The sequence below is a fragment of the Rhinoderma darwinii genome, chromosome 10 (assembly GCF_050947455.1).
Source record: "Rhinoderma darwinii isolate aRhiDar2 chromosome 10, aRhiDar2.hap1, whole genome shotgun sequence".
Taxonomy (NCBI): Eukaryota; Metazoa; Chordata; class Amphibia; order Anura; family Rhinodermatidae; genus Rhinoderma; species Rhinoderma darwinii.
In genome coordinates, this window is record NC_134696.1 from 86,507,518 (window position 1) to 86,524,133 (window position 16,616).

Genomic DNA, 16,616 nt, shown 5'->3' on the forward strand with positions numbered 1-16,616 from the left:
TCTATTGGCTTGGTTATTACTGGGCAAGTGCCATGGCGGATATCGGCAGGAAAAAAACAGGGAAAAGGGGGAACGCTGGGGCGCTGCGAGAGGAGGAACGGGAAACCGATTATTCAAGTCCTTGTGGTAGTGACACCGTCTATTAGGAAGTGAATGGTCAGTGCTGTGACAGTTAAGAAGCAATGTTACTCCATATATCCTACCTGTCATAGTGTATAATAAGGCTAATAGCCTCAAAAAGGATGGCATTCTTTGCGTTGGAGTGCTGCACTTTCTTTGACTTTGGGGGTTCCTGGGCTTTGTTCAAGATGGTCTCCAGGCATTCAACAAGTCGTCCTTTTACCGCTGCATCCTCTAAAAACACAGTTACATCGTTAGCAAGGATGAAAGTAAAGACACAGGTCCATTTGGGACAACCTATTATCATGCAGTGTTTTCCATAGGAAGCTAAAAATAAAACCCTGCTGGCTGGCTGTGTGTGAGATATATATATATATATATATATATATATATATATATATATATATATATATATATATATATACACACACACACACACACACACACATATACACACACACTTATACATCTGACTCAAAATAGGTCAAATATACACTATATGGACAAAAGTATTGGGACACACCTCTTAATGATTGTATTCAAGTTTTTCATTCAGTCCATTGCCACATGTGTACAAAATCCAGCACTTGCCATGCAGTCTCCTTTAGGCTGGATTCACACGAACGTGTTCAGTCCGTGATGTACGGTCCGCAGGTCGGCCTCATTTCCCAGACTGAGCACACTGCAGGGAGCTGGGTTCTTATTGTCATAGTTCTCTATGACGCTAGGAGTCCCTGTCTCTCCGCGGAACTACTGTCCCATACTGAAAACATATTTTCAGTACGTGACAGTTTTCCCGCAGCAAGGCAGCGACTCCTAGCGTCATAGAGAACTATGACAATAAGAACCCAGCTCCCTGCAGTGTGCTCAGTCTGGGAAATGAGGCCGACCTGCGGACCGTACATCACGGACTGAACACGCTCGTTTGAATCCGGCCTAACAAACATTTGTAAAGAGATCACTGAATTCCAGCGTGTTCCTGTAATAGGACGTCATCGTTGTAATAAGTCATTGCGGAAATTTCTTTCCTCCTAGATATTCCATGATCAACTGTGAGTGATATTATTGGAAAGTGGAAGGAACCGCAGCAACTCAGCCACGAATTGGAGACCCCACGTAAAGTTACAGATCGGGGTCACGATTGCTTAGGCGCAAAGCGCATAAAAGTCGCCAACGCTCTGCTGACGATAACGGCAGAGTCCAAACCTCCTCTGGTATTAACATCTGCACAAGAACGGTCCGCCGGGAGCTTCACATGGGTTTCCAGGGCCGAGCAGCTGCATGCCAGCCTTACATCACCGAGCACAATGCCAAGGGACGCATGGAGTGGTGTACAGCCGCTGGACTCTGGAGCAGTGGAAACGTTCTGTGGAGCGATGAATCACGCTTCTCTATCTGGCAGTCTGATGGATGGGTCGGGGTTTGGTGAATGCCAGGAGAACGTTACCTGCCTGACTGTATTGTGCCAACTGTAACGTTTGGTGGAGGAGGGATAATGCTATGGGGATGTTTTTCATGTTTGGGGGAGTTTGGCATGGAAGAACTTGACTGGCCGCACAGAGTCCTGACCCCAACCAACACCTTTGAGATGAACGAGAACGGAGATTACGAGCCAGAACGTCTCCTCCAACATCAGTGTCTGACCTCACAAATGCACTTCTGGATGATTGGGCAAAGACTCCCACAGACACTCCAAAATCTTGTTGATAGTCTTGAACAGAAGATTGAAAGATGTTTTAGCGTCAAAAGGGGGGGGGGGGGGCAACTCCATAATAACGCCTATGAAGTTAGAATGGGATGTCAAAAGATCCTGTAGGTGTTCAAAAACTTTTGTCTACATACTGTATATAAATAATTCCATGTTTTAAAATTATACAAGCCACAGATTCTCTAAAGGTCTATGGTTACCTCTCCAGCGAAGGCTCTGGTTGTTCAGTCAGGGGCTCCAGTAATTTTTGGCAGCAAGAACATCACTCGTCCGCACTATTCTTGCCCTCAAAAATACGAAGACCCTGAAACACCCAATTATAGGTCAATGGGATCTGTCTGTATTGCCTACGATCAATTTGAAAACAAATAAGTCATGGCTGTCATTGTGAACAGAGTCAATTACACTAATGTGAACAGAGCCTGAACGGTACACAGTATTCTGTCTGAACACACAATATATTTATAGCAGTAATAATGCAATTTCAAATAATTAAATGATTCAATGTTTGCATTTATCTTAGCGCCCGCACGTTGCTGCTGCATCTTTGGGTTGGTTTTGCAGTCACAGTAGATGTGCACTGTATTTGTCTTTATTAGGAGGTACTATCTTAATTTTTTGCACCCCCCACAGATAACTTGTCAGACTATACAAAGAAATATTCAATACTGGGCAAAGAGCTCTTTATTACCAGGTGGAGGGTAACACTGAAGAAGACGCAGCAACTTTACAGAAAGCCATGGAGCTGGGACAAAGTAATATGTGTAATCCTGCAGGTCGGTGGAGGCCGAAGACACAATCTGTGTAGAGGAGTGACAAGAATTCACAGCTGGTTATAAAACATTCATTATTTTTCATAAAACCCATGTTCTATTTAAAAGAGGATCTCAGACTTTTAGATTGATGGCCGTATCCTTAGGAAAGGTCACGAATATCAGATCGGTGGGTATGCCGGGAGTCAATCAGCTGACTGAAGGGACTGCAGTGTCAAACGCCGTGGCCTCTTCATAATTTACCGTACAGCGCAGTATACTTCCATAGCGGCTGTGTCTGGGATAGCAGTTTCGGCTGCAAAGAATTGCAATCACAGGCACAGCCACTACGGAAGTCCCCGGCGCTGTGTCTGAGAAACTCTGAAGAGGCCGTTGCGTTAGTCACCGTGGTCTTTCAGTCAGCTGATCAGTGGGGGTGCCGGAAGTTGGACCCCACTGATATTATATGGATGAACTACAGTGGGTATAAAAAGTCTGCACAGGTTTTCGTCATGTCAAAAAACAACTCACAAGAGTACAAGATGAATCATTTCAGAACTTCTTCCACACTTAGGGCTTATTTAGACAAACGTGATATACGTCCGTGCAATGCGCGTGATTTTCACGCGCCTCGCACGGACCTATGTTAGTCTATGGGGCCGCGCAGACTGTCAGTGAGTTTCACGCAGCGTGTATCCGCTGCGTAAAACTCACGACATGTCCTATATTTGTGCGTTGTTCGCGCATCACGCACCCATTGAAGTCAATGGGTGCGTGAAAATCCCACGCAGCACACAGAAGCACTTTCGTGTGACGCGCGTGATTAGCGCAACAGCAGTAAAAACTATGATTGAAAACCGAAAAGCACCACGTGCTTTTCTGTTTACAAACATACAGTGTCATAATGATGCCGGCTGCGCGAAAATCACGCAGCCGCGCATCATACAGGGCTGACACACGGAGCTGATAAGTGCCTTTTGCGCGTGCAAAACGCACACGCTCGTGTAAATCCGGCCTTAAAGAGGTTCTGTCACCAGATCATCAAACCCCTATCTCCTATTGCATGTGATCGGCGCTGCAATGTAGAGAACAGTAACGTTTTGGTTTTTTTGAAAAACGATCATTTTTGGCCAAGTTATGAGCAATTTTATATTTATGCAAATGAGCCTTTCTAATGGACAACTGGGCGTGTTTTCTCTTATTTCCAACTGGGCATGTATTGTGTTTTTAGCAACTGGGCGTGTTTACTTCTTTCACTGCACAATCACACTGTGCTGTGGACCATGCTGGGCTGGAACAGTGAGAAGTGTATGTGGCTGATTGGTCACTGATTGGTCAGCCTCATACACTCCTCTGCACAACACCCAGTTGGTAAAAAGTAAAAACACGCCCAGTTGTCCATTGAGAAACTCATTAGCATAAATCTAAACTAGCTCAGAACTTGCTCAAAAATGATCGTTTTTCAAAATAAAAACCACTGCCGTTATCTACATTACAGCGCCGATCAGATTATGTAGGAGACAGGGCACTTATAATCTGGTGACAGAGCCTCTTTAAAGTGACCCATAATCTGTAAAATTCCATTGAAAAACAAACTAAATTATTAGGGGAAAAATAAAAACAACAAAACTACAATAATGGGGTTGCATAAGTGTGAACGCATTCTTATAATTGGGGATGTGGTTGTGTTCAGAATTAGCCAATCACATTCAAACTCATGTTAAATAGTAGTCAGTACACAGCTGCCGTTATTTATAGTGATTCTGAGTAACCCCATATAAAGTTCAGCTGTTCTATTAGGATTTTCCTGACATTTTCTTTGTTGCGTGTGACAGAAAAGCCATTGTCCATAAAGAGCTTACAACACATCAAAGGGATCTGATTGTTGAAAGGCATCAGTAAGGAGAAGGGTACCAAAGAATTTCCAAGGCAGTAGATATACCACGGAACACTGAATACCGTCATCAAGAAGTGGATTACATTTGGCACAACAGCGACATTACCAAGAACTGGACGTCCCTCAAAACTCGATGGAGACGAGTTTTTATTTTCTAACAGAAAAAAAACCTCCACGCTCGGCTATGTTTTGCAAAGACCTACAAAAAAAAAAAAAAGTCTACCAAAAGCATGTGGGAAAATGTGTTCTGGTCTGATGAGACCAAGGTTGAACTTTTTGACCATAATGCCAAAAGGTGTTTGGCCTAAAGCCAACACTGCACATCACCAAAAGAACACCATACCCCCAGTGAAGCATGGCGGAGGCGGCATTATGGAGCACGGGGGAGGCGGCATTATGGAGCACGGGGGAGGCGGCATTATGGAGAATGGTGGAGGCAGAATTATGGAGCATGGGGGGGGGAGGCAGAATTATAGAGCATGGGGGGGGAGGCAGAATTATGGAGCATGGGGGAGGCAGCATTATGGAGTATGGTGGAGGCAGCATTATGCTTTTGGGCTGGGGGAGGAGGGAGTCTGCAACTGCAACTTTCTCTACCCGTTTCATATACAACAATCAGGATGGGGCAGCACTGACCTGTGGTAACAGCCTGAACATAAATGATACATACCCTACTAAGTCTAGAGACCGCCAAGGAGACGCATGTCTTGAAGTCATCGGGATTCTTCCTGCAGAGGCAGGTGATGAGGCTCACAGCCGCGGTCACCACTCCCTGGCACAATAAAGAGAACATGTCAAATGGAGGAAAAACATTGTGTAGCGTTAAATATTCTCCTCACCATTATAGGAAATACAAAATCACCCACAATTTTTCAAGCAGGTTTATAAGAGGTTGTAGAGGTTCAAAAAAACATGGCTCTTTTCTTCCAGAAACTGCACCACACCAGTCTATGGGTTGAGTCTGGTATAGCAGCTCTGTTCCAGTGATTTAAAGAGGCTCTGTCACCAGATTCTCAAACCCCTATCTCCTATTGCATGTGATCAGCGCTGCAATGTAGAGAACAGTAACGTTTTTTTTTTTTGTTTTTTTTAAACGTTCATTTTTGGCCAAGTTATGAGCTATTTTATATATATACAAATGAGCTTTGAAATTGACAACTGGGCGTGTTTTTTTCGTTATGTCCAACTGGGCGTGTATTGTGTTTTTAACTGGGCGTGTTTACGTGTATGACGCTGACCAATCAGTGACCAGTCAGCGTCATACACTCATCTCCATTGATTTACACAGCAGCGATGTGAAGCCACATACACAGAGATTAACGTTAATCAAGTGTCCTGATAATGAAAACACATGAAATCCAGCCTGGACGTCATGTATACTCAGAATCCTGACACTTCTGAATCTTTTCTGTGAGATTCCAGCAAGCCACTCGTAATCTCACGAGATTTTGTTTCCCTTGCTGGAAATCTCAAAGAAAAGAGTCAGAAGTGTCAGGATTCTGAATACACATGACGTCCAGGCTGGATTTCATGTGTATTTATTATCAGGACACTGTAGTAACATTAATCTCTGTGTATGTGGCTGCACATCGCTGCTGTGTAAATGAATGGAGATGAGTGTATGACGCTGACTGGTCATGGATTGGTCAGCGTCATACACGTAAACAAACACAATACACGCCCAGTTGGACATAACGAAAAAAAAACGCCCAGTTGTCCATTTCAAACTTAATTTGCATATATATATAAAATAGCTCATAACTTGGCCAAAAATGAACGTTTAAAAAACAAACAAAAAAAACAAAAAAAACTTTACTGTTCTCTACATTGCAGCGCCGATAACATGCAATAGGAGATAGGGATTGGAGAATCTGGTGACAGAGCCTCTTTAAATAGCGCTAAGCTGCAATACCAGATACAACCCATGGACAAGTATGACATTGTTTCTGCAAATAAGCAGCCATGTTATTCTGAACCTGTAAAACCCCTTTAAAAAGTTCAGTTAATCCTACTCCACACCCTAGACCTCATCATAAAAACCATCAGTACACTACAAGCCAAACAGTGTAGCGCAGAAATGGACGGCAGAGTAACATTTACTTGCTGTGCTGTAGTTCTGTGCGGTGGACGGCAGCAGCGGCACAGAAATCATTGCGCCAACCAAATTAACCATTAATGCCAGCAGTGACTCACTGCTGCAAGAATATATAATTGCTAGTGAGGAACCGCATACAATGAAGTCTTCTAAAGCGGAGGTCAGCAACCTACGGCATGTCTGCTGTTGTGAATCTACAATTGCCAGCATGCCCAGACAGCCTTTGGCTGGAATCAAAGTCTTTGGCTGACAGGGCATGCTGGGATTTGTAGTTTCGCAACAGCAGGAGTGCCGAAGGTTGCGGACCCCTGTTTTATACCCTCAGACGTACCCAAAACAAGGATTTCCCTATTACCACAATAGCGTATTCACACAAGACCCACAACAGAACTGGCATGTGTGAATACATCCTAAAGGTAAAGAGGCTCAATCTCGTTTTCGTAAACACGTACCATGTGCTGATCATTGAGGAGATGAACCACCCGTGACGTCCATTCACCCATTGGCACGAGGTCAGGCGAGGTCTTGTGTAGTCTTAGCAGGCACAGGGCAGCACTCTGCTTCACGCTATCCATTGTGTCTCTGTTAAAGACAACACATCATCTTCTGTAAGACACGAGGCCTCTGGATACATTGAAGGAATTCATGAAAAGCAGAAAACAGCAAGAGAGTCCTGCTGCTTTCATGGGAAACATTTAACACAGAACATAGTCTTACCCTGCAACGAGAATTCTGGGAATCTCGGAGGCAAAAGCTTCTGCCATTTCCCGGCTGCCAACGTTCGCGATGCAATGCAGGGCCAGGCACATGAAGGTGGGGTTACGGCTGGCCAGGTCATTCTTGATGGCATTGTTGATAAGACGAATAAGCTCACTGTTGGAATTCACCAGAACGGAGATAAAAAGATAACCCTAAAACAAGAGACACGAGATCCATCAAAGACAACTCAACTAGACCAGGGCAACAAACGGTTGGCATAAATCCACAGAAATCATGCAGAGACAACGAACACGTCTTTCATCCACAACAATGATATCGCATAGAGGTGTTGACAGGATATACCATAAATGTTACATGGGGCAGTAGAAACCACTGGGACCTCCACCAATAGCTACAAAAAAGGATCAAATACACACCAGGGTCGGGCCATGGACTATAATAAGCCGAGCTGGTAACTCCAGGGTAAAGTCAAGCAGGCCTTACAAAAGCCGAAGGAGCACAGAGCAACTAAACGGGGTTGTTCAACATTCAATAAAAAAAATGAAATTCCCATAAACATTTAGATATTGAAAATGCCTGCCAGCTGTGTATTCACCAGCCGAAGCCTTCCCTGCTGTACTCAGGACCCCCGCAGCTCGGTCACAGGCAAAATGGCTGGTCAAGAACCGCGGACCCCATCTCTGCTGTGGGGAACTACATTTCCCAGACGCACGCCAGGAGGCAATAAACTAAAGTGGAGGGGTAATATCTTTGAGCAGGTTTATTTTTGTTAATTATTTGTATTGAATGCACCATGATTAGGAGGATGCCCTCAGGACAAGGACTCAACGTCTTTTTGAGGCTTGTGGATTGTTGGTTTAACCCCTTTCTGACCATTCCCACTGACTACAGATCCTGTAATTAGAGAAGACCCCTGAATACAGCTGGGATCGGAAAAGAACTCTGATCCAAGTTGTTTAACCCTTTATAAATCGCCAGCGGTCTGACCATGGCATGATCAAAAGGGACTCCCCTATTCGATCGCGTCACCGGAAACCCAGTGATGAGATCGGCGACTGGGGAACACTCTGCAGTCAGCCCTGGGGACCTAGAAGGGACCTCAGGGCTGTATGTTCAGTATACCTGCTGTTTGGGCACAGTGTTGTCATAGTGACAGTGTAATGTATTAGTATACAGAAGTATGTAAAAAAATAAAAGGTTGTTAAAAATACATACGTTTAAGAAAAAAATAATTTAATAAAATGTCCACAAAAAAAAGGTACTGTATTTTTCAGACTATGAGACAAAGTTTTCAGCAAGAATAAATCTTGACAGCTTCTTACTTAACCCCTTCCCAACCAGTGATGTGCTGGCACATCATGGAGCGGGGAGGGGATGTTTGTAGCGGGGCGGGCTCACACGCTGAGACCGCTCAATACACTCCAGATGTCAGCTGTGTTTTACAGCTGACACGCTGCTCTAATGGCCAGGAACAGCGATGGCGCTGTTCCTGGCCGTTTAGTTAAATGCCAAGGTCAATAGCGACCACGGCATTTATAGGGGTCTTCCCATGAAGGACATTAATGACATATGCACAGGATAGGTCATACATGTCAGATAGATGCAGGTCCCACCTCTGGGGCCCACACCTATCTCTATCTTACCCGGCTCCGCTGTCTCCTGGCCACTTCCTGGTTACATGGTCAAGTTACGGAAACAGCCAAGTGCTCGCTGAGCTACGCTGCTTCTGTAGCTGCCATTCACTACTATAGGAATTACAGAAATAGTGTAGCTCAGCGAGTTACGTGGCTTCCGTAACTCATCCATGTATTGCAGTGTATTGTACCAACAATCTAATGATCGCTGGTTCAAGTCCCCTAGGGGGAACTAAAAAAAAGTGCAAAAAAAAATAGTTAGATCTGTTTGTTACAATTTAAGTTAAAAAAAAAATACAAATAAACAAACATTTCCCATTTTTTCCCCAAAAAATAAGCCCTCTCACCGGTCAAACAATGAAAAAATATGTGATGGCTCTCAGAATGTGGTGAAACTGAACAAATTATTTTTTCTTTGTAAAATATGACTTTTTTCCTGGGTCTGTCTTAGAGTCCAAAAAATACGGTAATTATTTAGTATAAAATATATATTTTTTGCCCATACACTACATAAAAACAAAACCTACACATATTAGGCATCTACACGACCGTAATAACCACAGGTTATTTAGCGTGAAACGTGAATGGGATAAAAAAAAAAAAAAAACACCTGGAAAAATTACTTTTGGCTAGAATCAAACGGCTAAAATAGTTGCAGAAATTTCACACAGGTCTTTACTTGCACCCACAAACTGCACAAGAAAAAAAAAAAAAAAAAGAAAACACACTTTCTCCTGCATAAAACAGGGCCTCATAGAGCCACATCAATGAAAAAAATGTAAGTTATAGCTGCTAAAAAGGCAGAGCGGCAAAAAAACGTAGCGGTCATTAAGGACTTGTCGTTGCAAGGGGTTAACTAGGAACAGTTACAAATAAGCGTCTGATTTTTAGCCATTTTTGAAGCTGAAAACTTTTTTTTGAGGCGTTCGAGCTGTTTTTTTCATTGACAATATGAAAAACAGCTCCAAAAACGGCTCAAGAAGTGACACCTTTTTACAGGGCGTTTTTTTGCGCACCGTTTATAGGCATTTAGCTTCCGTTTTTTCAGGCGTATTTTTGGGCGTTTACGCCCCGAAATAGGCCTGAAGACACAGCATGCACATACCCTAACATACAAATACTAACCGTAGACACCTCTAGGTAAAAGCTGATGACATATATGACGTCTCGGAGAACGTGTCTGGTTACTTACTATCTGCTTCTCTGTGTACTTATTCGAGCTCAGCAAGTTGACAGCTTCCATGTGCCCAAAATCAATGTCATGGCCGAGCAGGAAGATGAAGAGGAGCTTACACACGTATTTCTTCTTACTGTAGCCATCGAGGGCCTTGTCTCCTAGTAAAGAGAAAAAAAACAAAAAAACAGTGATAAAAAGCCGAATGCATCTTTCCTTGAGTGATGACATAAATACACAAATGCTCAGACGACTTCTAATATCCGATGTAATAAAGCGCAGAACGACAGACTTGTAAAATGACCTTCAGATGGATTTCTTTATCAATTCCTACGGACAGTCCTGTAGGGTCATCATCCCTCCAGATTGGAACATTTTGTGGATTTATTGCATACAAGGCAACTTTGCGTGCAATATTCTGAAATTTAGCAGAGAAGCCTTCTTTTTCAAGGTGAAAATATTAAAACCACATTGTCAGATCACATAGGAGTTTAATAGAACTCCACGGGGACAAGAAGGAAAAAATAATTGGGTGGGATTTGCAACAACCTAAAAAAAAAAAAAAAAAATCCAACATGGTTGGATTTTTTGCAATCATGAATACATTACATCCATTATTGTTGTGATCTATGGTCTAAGCTACAGAGGCGATGTACAGTCGCATGATTAAAGGGAATGTGTTGCCAGAAAAACATGTTTTTTTAAAAAAAATTAAACATGTAGTGTGTGGGTGATTAAACATTGTTCAAATTTTTTTTATTTTTTTCACTAGTCAGGAAATATTATAAATTAATTCTAATTTATAATATTACCCATTTCTGGTCACTAGATGGAGCTATTCCCAAAATTGCAGCATTGCAACATTGGGTTAAAAGCCCTCGCTCTAGTGAGCTCTCAGCATCCCCCCCTCCTTTATCCTGGCTAGTGCCGGGATAAACGAGGGGTTTGAACGGTGTAACCTCCTACACTGTGTGTCGCCATTTTTTGAGCTAACACACAGTGTAGTAGGTTTACATACAGTAGTAAACACACACAAACACGAACATACATTTAAATCTCTTACCTGCTCCTGCCGCCGCGGCTCCCTCCGGCCCGTCCGCTCCGTCTGCTGCCGCTGGTGCAAGTGCACAAGTCCGGAAGCCGCGACCGGAAGTAGTAATATTACTGTCCGGCCGCGACTTCCGGTCCACAGGAAAATGGCGCCGGACGGCGCCAATTTCAAATTGGACTGTGAGGGAGCGGCGCATGCGCAGTTCCCACACAGACGCCGTACACTGAAGTCAATGGGACGGGAGCCGTTCGCAGTCCCTATGGGACTGTGGCTGCCGTATTCCATGTCTGTATGTGTCGTTAATCGACACACACAGAAATGGAACAAAAAATGGCAGCCCCCATAGGGAAGAAAAAGTGTAAAAATAAGAAAAAGTAAAACACAAACACACAAATGAATATAAACGTTTTTAATAAAGCACTAACATCTTTAACATATAAAAAAATAATTTGTGATGACACTGTTCCTTTAAGACTGCAGAGCGTTGTGGGGGGGCATGGCCTAGCGGAGAGGTGAGCGGACGCACGGCCAGGAGCTCCGCTGCTCCAAGACTACACCCCGAGTTAGTGGGGAAAAGTCACTTCACTAACCCTGATAGGGAATGTATTTACTTACTGATCAGTTCTTGTGGCCGGAAGAACCGCATTCTACGGCAAAGGGACGCAATCATGGTAAAACAAAAAGGGAGCGGCGTGATAGAGGCCGAAGATGGCGCCGAGTCTCCTGTGCGTGAAGACTGCAGCAAACCAGTGCCATGAAGGAAGGATACCATCCCATCTATACAAAAGGTAATGCCCTCCGTAATTGGATTGCAGGAAACACTTAGGGTATGTGCACACACACTAATTACGTCCGTAATTGACGGACGTATTTCGGCCGCAAGTACCGGACCGAACACAGTGCAGGGAGCCGGGCTCCTAGCATCATAGTTATGTACGATGCTAGGAGTCCCTGCCTCGTTGCAGGACAACTGTCCTGTACTGTAATCATGTTTTCAGTACGGGACAGTTGTCCTGCAGCGAGGCAGGGACTCCTAGCATCGTACATAAGTATGATGCTAGGAGCCCGGCTCCCTGCAGTGTGTTCGGTCCGGTACTTGCGGCCGAAATACGTCCGTCAATTACGGACGTAATTAGTGTGTGTGCACATACCCTTAAGGTATGTGCACACGTAGTGACCAAAAACGTCTGAAAATACAGAGCTGTTTTCAAGGGAAAACAGACCCTGATTTTCAGACGTTTTTTGAGCAACTCGCGTTTTTCGCGCCGTTTTTGGAGCTGTTTCATTGGAGTCTATGAGAAAACAGCTCCAAAAGCGTCCAAATAAGTGTCCTGCATATAATGTATGGAAGTGTCCTGCACTTCTTTTGACGAGGATGTATTTTTACGCGTCGTCGTTTGACAGCTGTCAAACGACGACACGTAAATGACAGGTCGTCTGCACAGTACGTCGGCAAACCCATTCAAGTGAATGGGCAGATGTTTGCCGACGTATTGGAGCCCTATTTTCAGACGTAAAACGAGGCATAATACGCCTCGTTTACGTCTGAAAATAGGTTGTGTGAACCCAGCCTTATGACGGCCGAGACTTAAAAAAAATATATTTAAAAAATGGACTGGGTGGGAGTACTCAGCTACGCGGACAATACGAGAGTTCACATTGCAAATTATACTCGGTGGATGGTATATTAAATGTAATATACACTGAATGGCCATTTTATTTCACCCATCTAGCAGCACGCTGGACCTCCTCTGTCCTGGAGAACTGCAGTAGTTGGTTGTGGCACAGATTCCTCTAGGTGTTGGAATATGGTCTCATGCAGCCAGGATAGCTTCTCGCAGTTGCCTCGAATAGGTCCCTCTGCCATAGAGTACACAGATGCAATGAAGGGATGAACTTGGTCGGCCACTATGCTTAGGTAAGCCATCCACAGGTATCCGAGGACCCAGGGTGTGCCGAGAAATAATCCCACCATTATCCACCTCCACCAGCCTGAACCGTTCATGCGACTTGCGTTAAATTCGGACTCTCCCATCAGTAGGGATTTATCCGACAAGGTGGTTTTTCCCGCTGTGATCTCATTTTTAGCTCTTTTGCCCACTGGAATCTGGGGTTGATTTCCCTTAGAAAGCAATGGCACTGGACTGATCCTCTGCTATTATAGCCCATCCGTGCTCAGCAGCGACGAGTTGTGTGTTCGGACATGTTAGTTGGAGCACCAGCGTTGTATTCGGCTGCAGTTTGCTTGACCGCGCACCTCCTGTTCATCAGAACGATTCTTGACATCACCCTCTGTCCACTTTCGTCGGAAAACAATATCTTTTTTTATCTTTCCATGCGGCAAGGGGGGTTTGTTTTTTGCAGGGCGACCTGTAGTTTTTCTTGATACCATTTTGGGGTATATGCAACTTTTTGATCACTTTTTATTCCATTTTTTGGGGCAGACAAGTTGAACAAAAAAAAAACAGTAGTTCTAGAGGTTATTTTTTTACAGATGTCACCGAGCGGGTTAAATAACGTTATATCAGAATAGTTAGGACTTTTATGGATGTGGCAATACCTATTAAGTTACATATTATATAAAAAAAAAATTTACATTAATTCAGGGGAAAAATGAGAAAAGTATTTTTTTAACTTTCAATATATTTTCGTATATAAAAAAAAAAAAACATATATGTGATTTTTTTTTTTTTTTTAGTAGTTCCCCGTTGGAACTTTGTCTAGCAATCATTGGATAACTTTCACAATATACTGCAATGCTTACATGTGGCACTATATTGTACTTTCACCGCTCTACTATTAAGCCCTCTACTTAATAGGAGAACAGAGATGGCAGTCTCCGGGGGTCCTTATTAGATCATCATGCCGCCTTGACAATTATCAGCAACCTGCAAACACGTCGCAGGTGGGGGGGGGGGGGGGGGTTAAGGGATGAAACTGTTGTGAGGGGCTCCCTGAAGGAGCAGAATCACCATGTGGCCGGGGATTCCGCTCCTGGAGCGCTGCTTGATGTCTCTGTCCATATTTGGACAGTCACATCAGGGGAGACTCCTGAAGCGGAATCCCCATCCACAGCGTTGCAGATGCTGTGACCGTCGCTTCCACTCCAGGTGAAGCTCCTGTCGTCTGTGTCCATGACGTCATTGGCTTCTCCTGGAGTGGAATCCCCGGTCATAGCGTCTGCATTGCTGTGACTGGGAATTCCGCTTCAGGAGTTTCTCCTGATGTCACTGTCCATACATGGACAGAGACATCAAGCAGCGCTCCAGGAGCGGAATCCCCGGCCACATGGTGATTCCGCTCCTTCAGGGAGCTAAAATGGCGCCAGTAGACAGCAGAGCAGGGAGATACCTCCTTTCTCTGCTATAGTGCCGTCGCTGCCGCTATAGCAGCCGCAGCGGCTGCTAGCGGCGCCACCGCCCTCATGCCCGGTGTCACCGCTAGCAGCCGCTACGGCTGCTACAGCCTCTAAGTTAAGAAGCGCCCGGGTGGAAAGTCGACTGCAGTTAGTGTGTGTGTATCCCTGCTGGTAGTTGCAACGGCGCGGGGATACACACAACCGCTGGCGCCCCTCTTGTAGTGTGGCGGCTGGCGCCCTGTGCGACCGCACTGGTCGAACGTATCCAAAGCCGGCCATAGGGGCAACCCCCCCTCTTTTAAATAGTTAGATGTCCGAGCCTGCTCCATACTCCACCTTGGAAACGGTTACGTACAAGAGCAATGAGGAATTTCCAATATAGAGCTCAATGTCCTCACAACTGTAACTGCACACCCCCCCCCCTACTGATCAGAAGACCAGCAGCCGCTCCCACTCCTCACATCCTAAAGTGTATAGTATGCATAATATGTACTGCATAGCATCAGAGAATCCATCTGTAGCTACTATATACAGACTGCAGCCACAATACAGTCTATAGCACTAGAGTAGCACAAGTACCTGGCACCAGTCTGTATGGACTATGCACGGACTACGGCCTAAGAACTCAAATTTCCAAGGCACGGGTACCCTGTAAGGTTGGTTACTTACCCTTAAATTTTGACCGGATATTAGCCAGCTCCTTATTTATTCTTTTAATTTCTGCTTCTTTGCTTTTACCTGGAAAACAAAAAAACAAGGTAGTTACTGAATATATAATATTCAGAAAACCTGGCGCTCAGCACCAGCCCCCATCCTGCATAAAGCATGTAATTTCATGCGAATACTGAAATACTGGAGACGCTGTCCGTAACCACCAATCATTTTTTCAGTTGCTGCAAGTTCCCGAATACAAAAAAAACGCCTACAAAAGTAGCCAAACCCTGCGCCGCGCCCTCAAGATTTTCAATTTACGGACTCCACTATTGAAATACTGACATGCAAAATAGCAAATACTACAGTTTTCCATTGACGCAGCTCAATTGCCCTAGAACAACTTAACAAAAACCAACATATCTAACAATTTTATGCCGTGGTTTTCTAACGCAATAGTGGTACGGCTTTTTGCCACCCTAGAGTTGGCACGTCCGCCCAAGGCGTGACTGGTCTCTGGTTACGCTTACAATACATGTAGGGGTGATCCTGGGCAGCCACATTGCTCTCTGTAGCACCTTCTTGCACTGGGACCCCCATGGGGCAGTTTCATCTGGCTGCTACAGGGCAAATGTAGTATTACATGGTGCCCATTCAAGTTTGTAAATCGACTTTACTATATTGGATGTACAGTCAGCTAAAAATGCAGGTACCCACAGTGAACGGGCAGCACGAGAGAGCATGCATTGTTGGGTGATGCAAATATGAGTCATGTGCAGCAGGGGTAGAGGTGAGGCCGCACAGGATTATATTGCAGGATCCAAATTAGATTTTATTAAGCAGAATGGAAATCAAACTGGAAAAGTAATTAAGACGTACGGGCTCAATAGAAAGTCTATGAGCCCGTACACCAACTGCTATTCTTTCCCAGAAAAGCCGATCAGAAACTTAGCGACACAGCGCTCAACCGAGCGCTTCTGCTTATTCGTTTTAGAGATCGGTGGGGGACTTGGTGCTCGGACACCCACTGATCAAGTCATAGTGACATGTCAAAAGTTATGTCAGAAGTTATTTGAAAGTTTAGTTACCCTTTAAAAAGGGGTTGTCCGATTTGTCACCCCCTGAACAAACGTCTAATTCACTCAAATTTTCAAAAGGGTATTCGTTCTCGGCTAGGCCTGCTCGTCACCCGACTTTTCTGCATCCCTCAGTGACGTGCCGTATACCAATCACATAGTCCTAACCCAGTATAGGACAACACTTGTGACTTTGTTTGTTGGGCATCTTTTTATAGCGGTGGCCGCGCATGCCCGCTTCCCAGTTACTTCCTGAGCGATCCTGTGCCGTATACCCAGAGGTCAGTAAGTGGCTGCAGCGATCACATGGATATATGGGCACATCACTGCAGCTATATCAAACAAACAGCCGCGGGGCGGACCGGAGCAGCTACGCTGGA

At 44.6% G+C, this 16,616-nt stretch overlaps 1 protein-coding gene across 3 annotated transcripts in view; it reads right to left on the minus strand.

Annotated features, from left to right (window-relative positions):
• LOC142662162 (AP-2 complex subunit alpha-1) overlaps window positions 1–16,616 on the minus strand; it is a 42,116-nt gene that overhangs the window by 17,980 nt on the left and 7,520 nt on the right. For all 3 annotated transcript variants that reach the window (XM_075840168.1, XM_075840170.1, XM_075840169.1), the window contains exons 2-8: window positions 15,179–15,247; window positions 10,119–10,261; window positions 7,290–7,483; window positions 7,025–7,154; window positions 5,148–5,249; window positions 2,520–2,628; window positions 204–354 (exon numbers count right to left, since the gene is read on the minus strand). In XM_075840168.1, coding sequence (XP_075696283.1) covers window positions 204–354; window positions 2,520–2,628; window positions 5,148–5,249; window positions 7,025–7,154; window positions 7,290–7,483; window positions 10,119–10,261; window positions 15,179–15,247 — 898 coding nt within the window. The remainder of the gene's footprint in view (window positions 1–203; window positions 355–2,519; window positions 2,629–5,147; window positions 5,250–7,024; window positions 7,155–7,289; window positions 7,484–10,118; window positions 10,262–15,178; window positions 15,248–16,616) is intronic.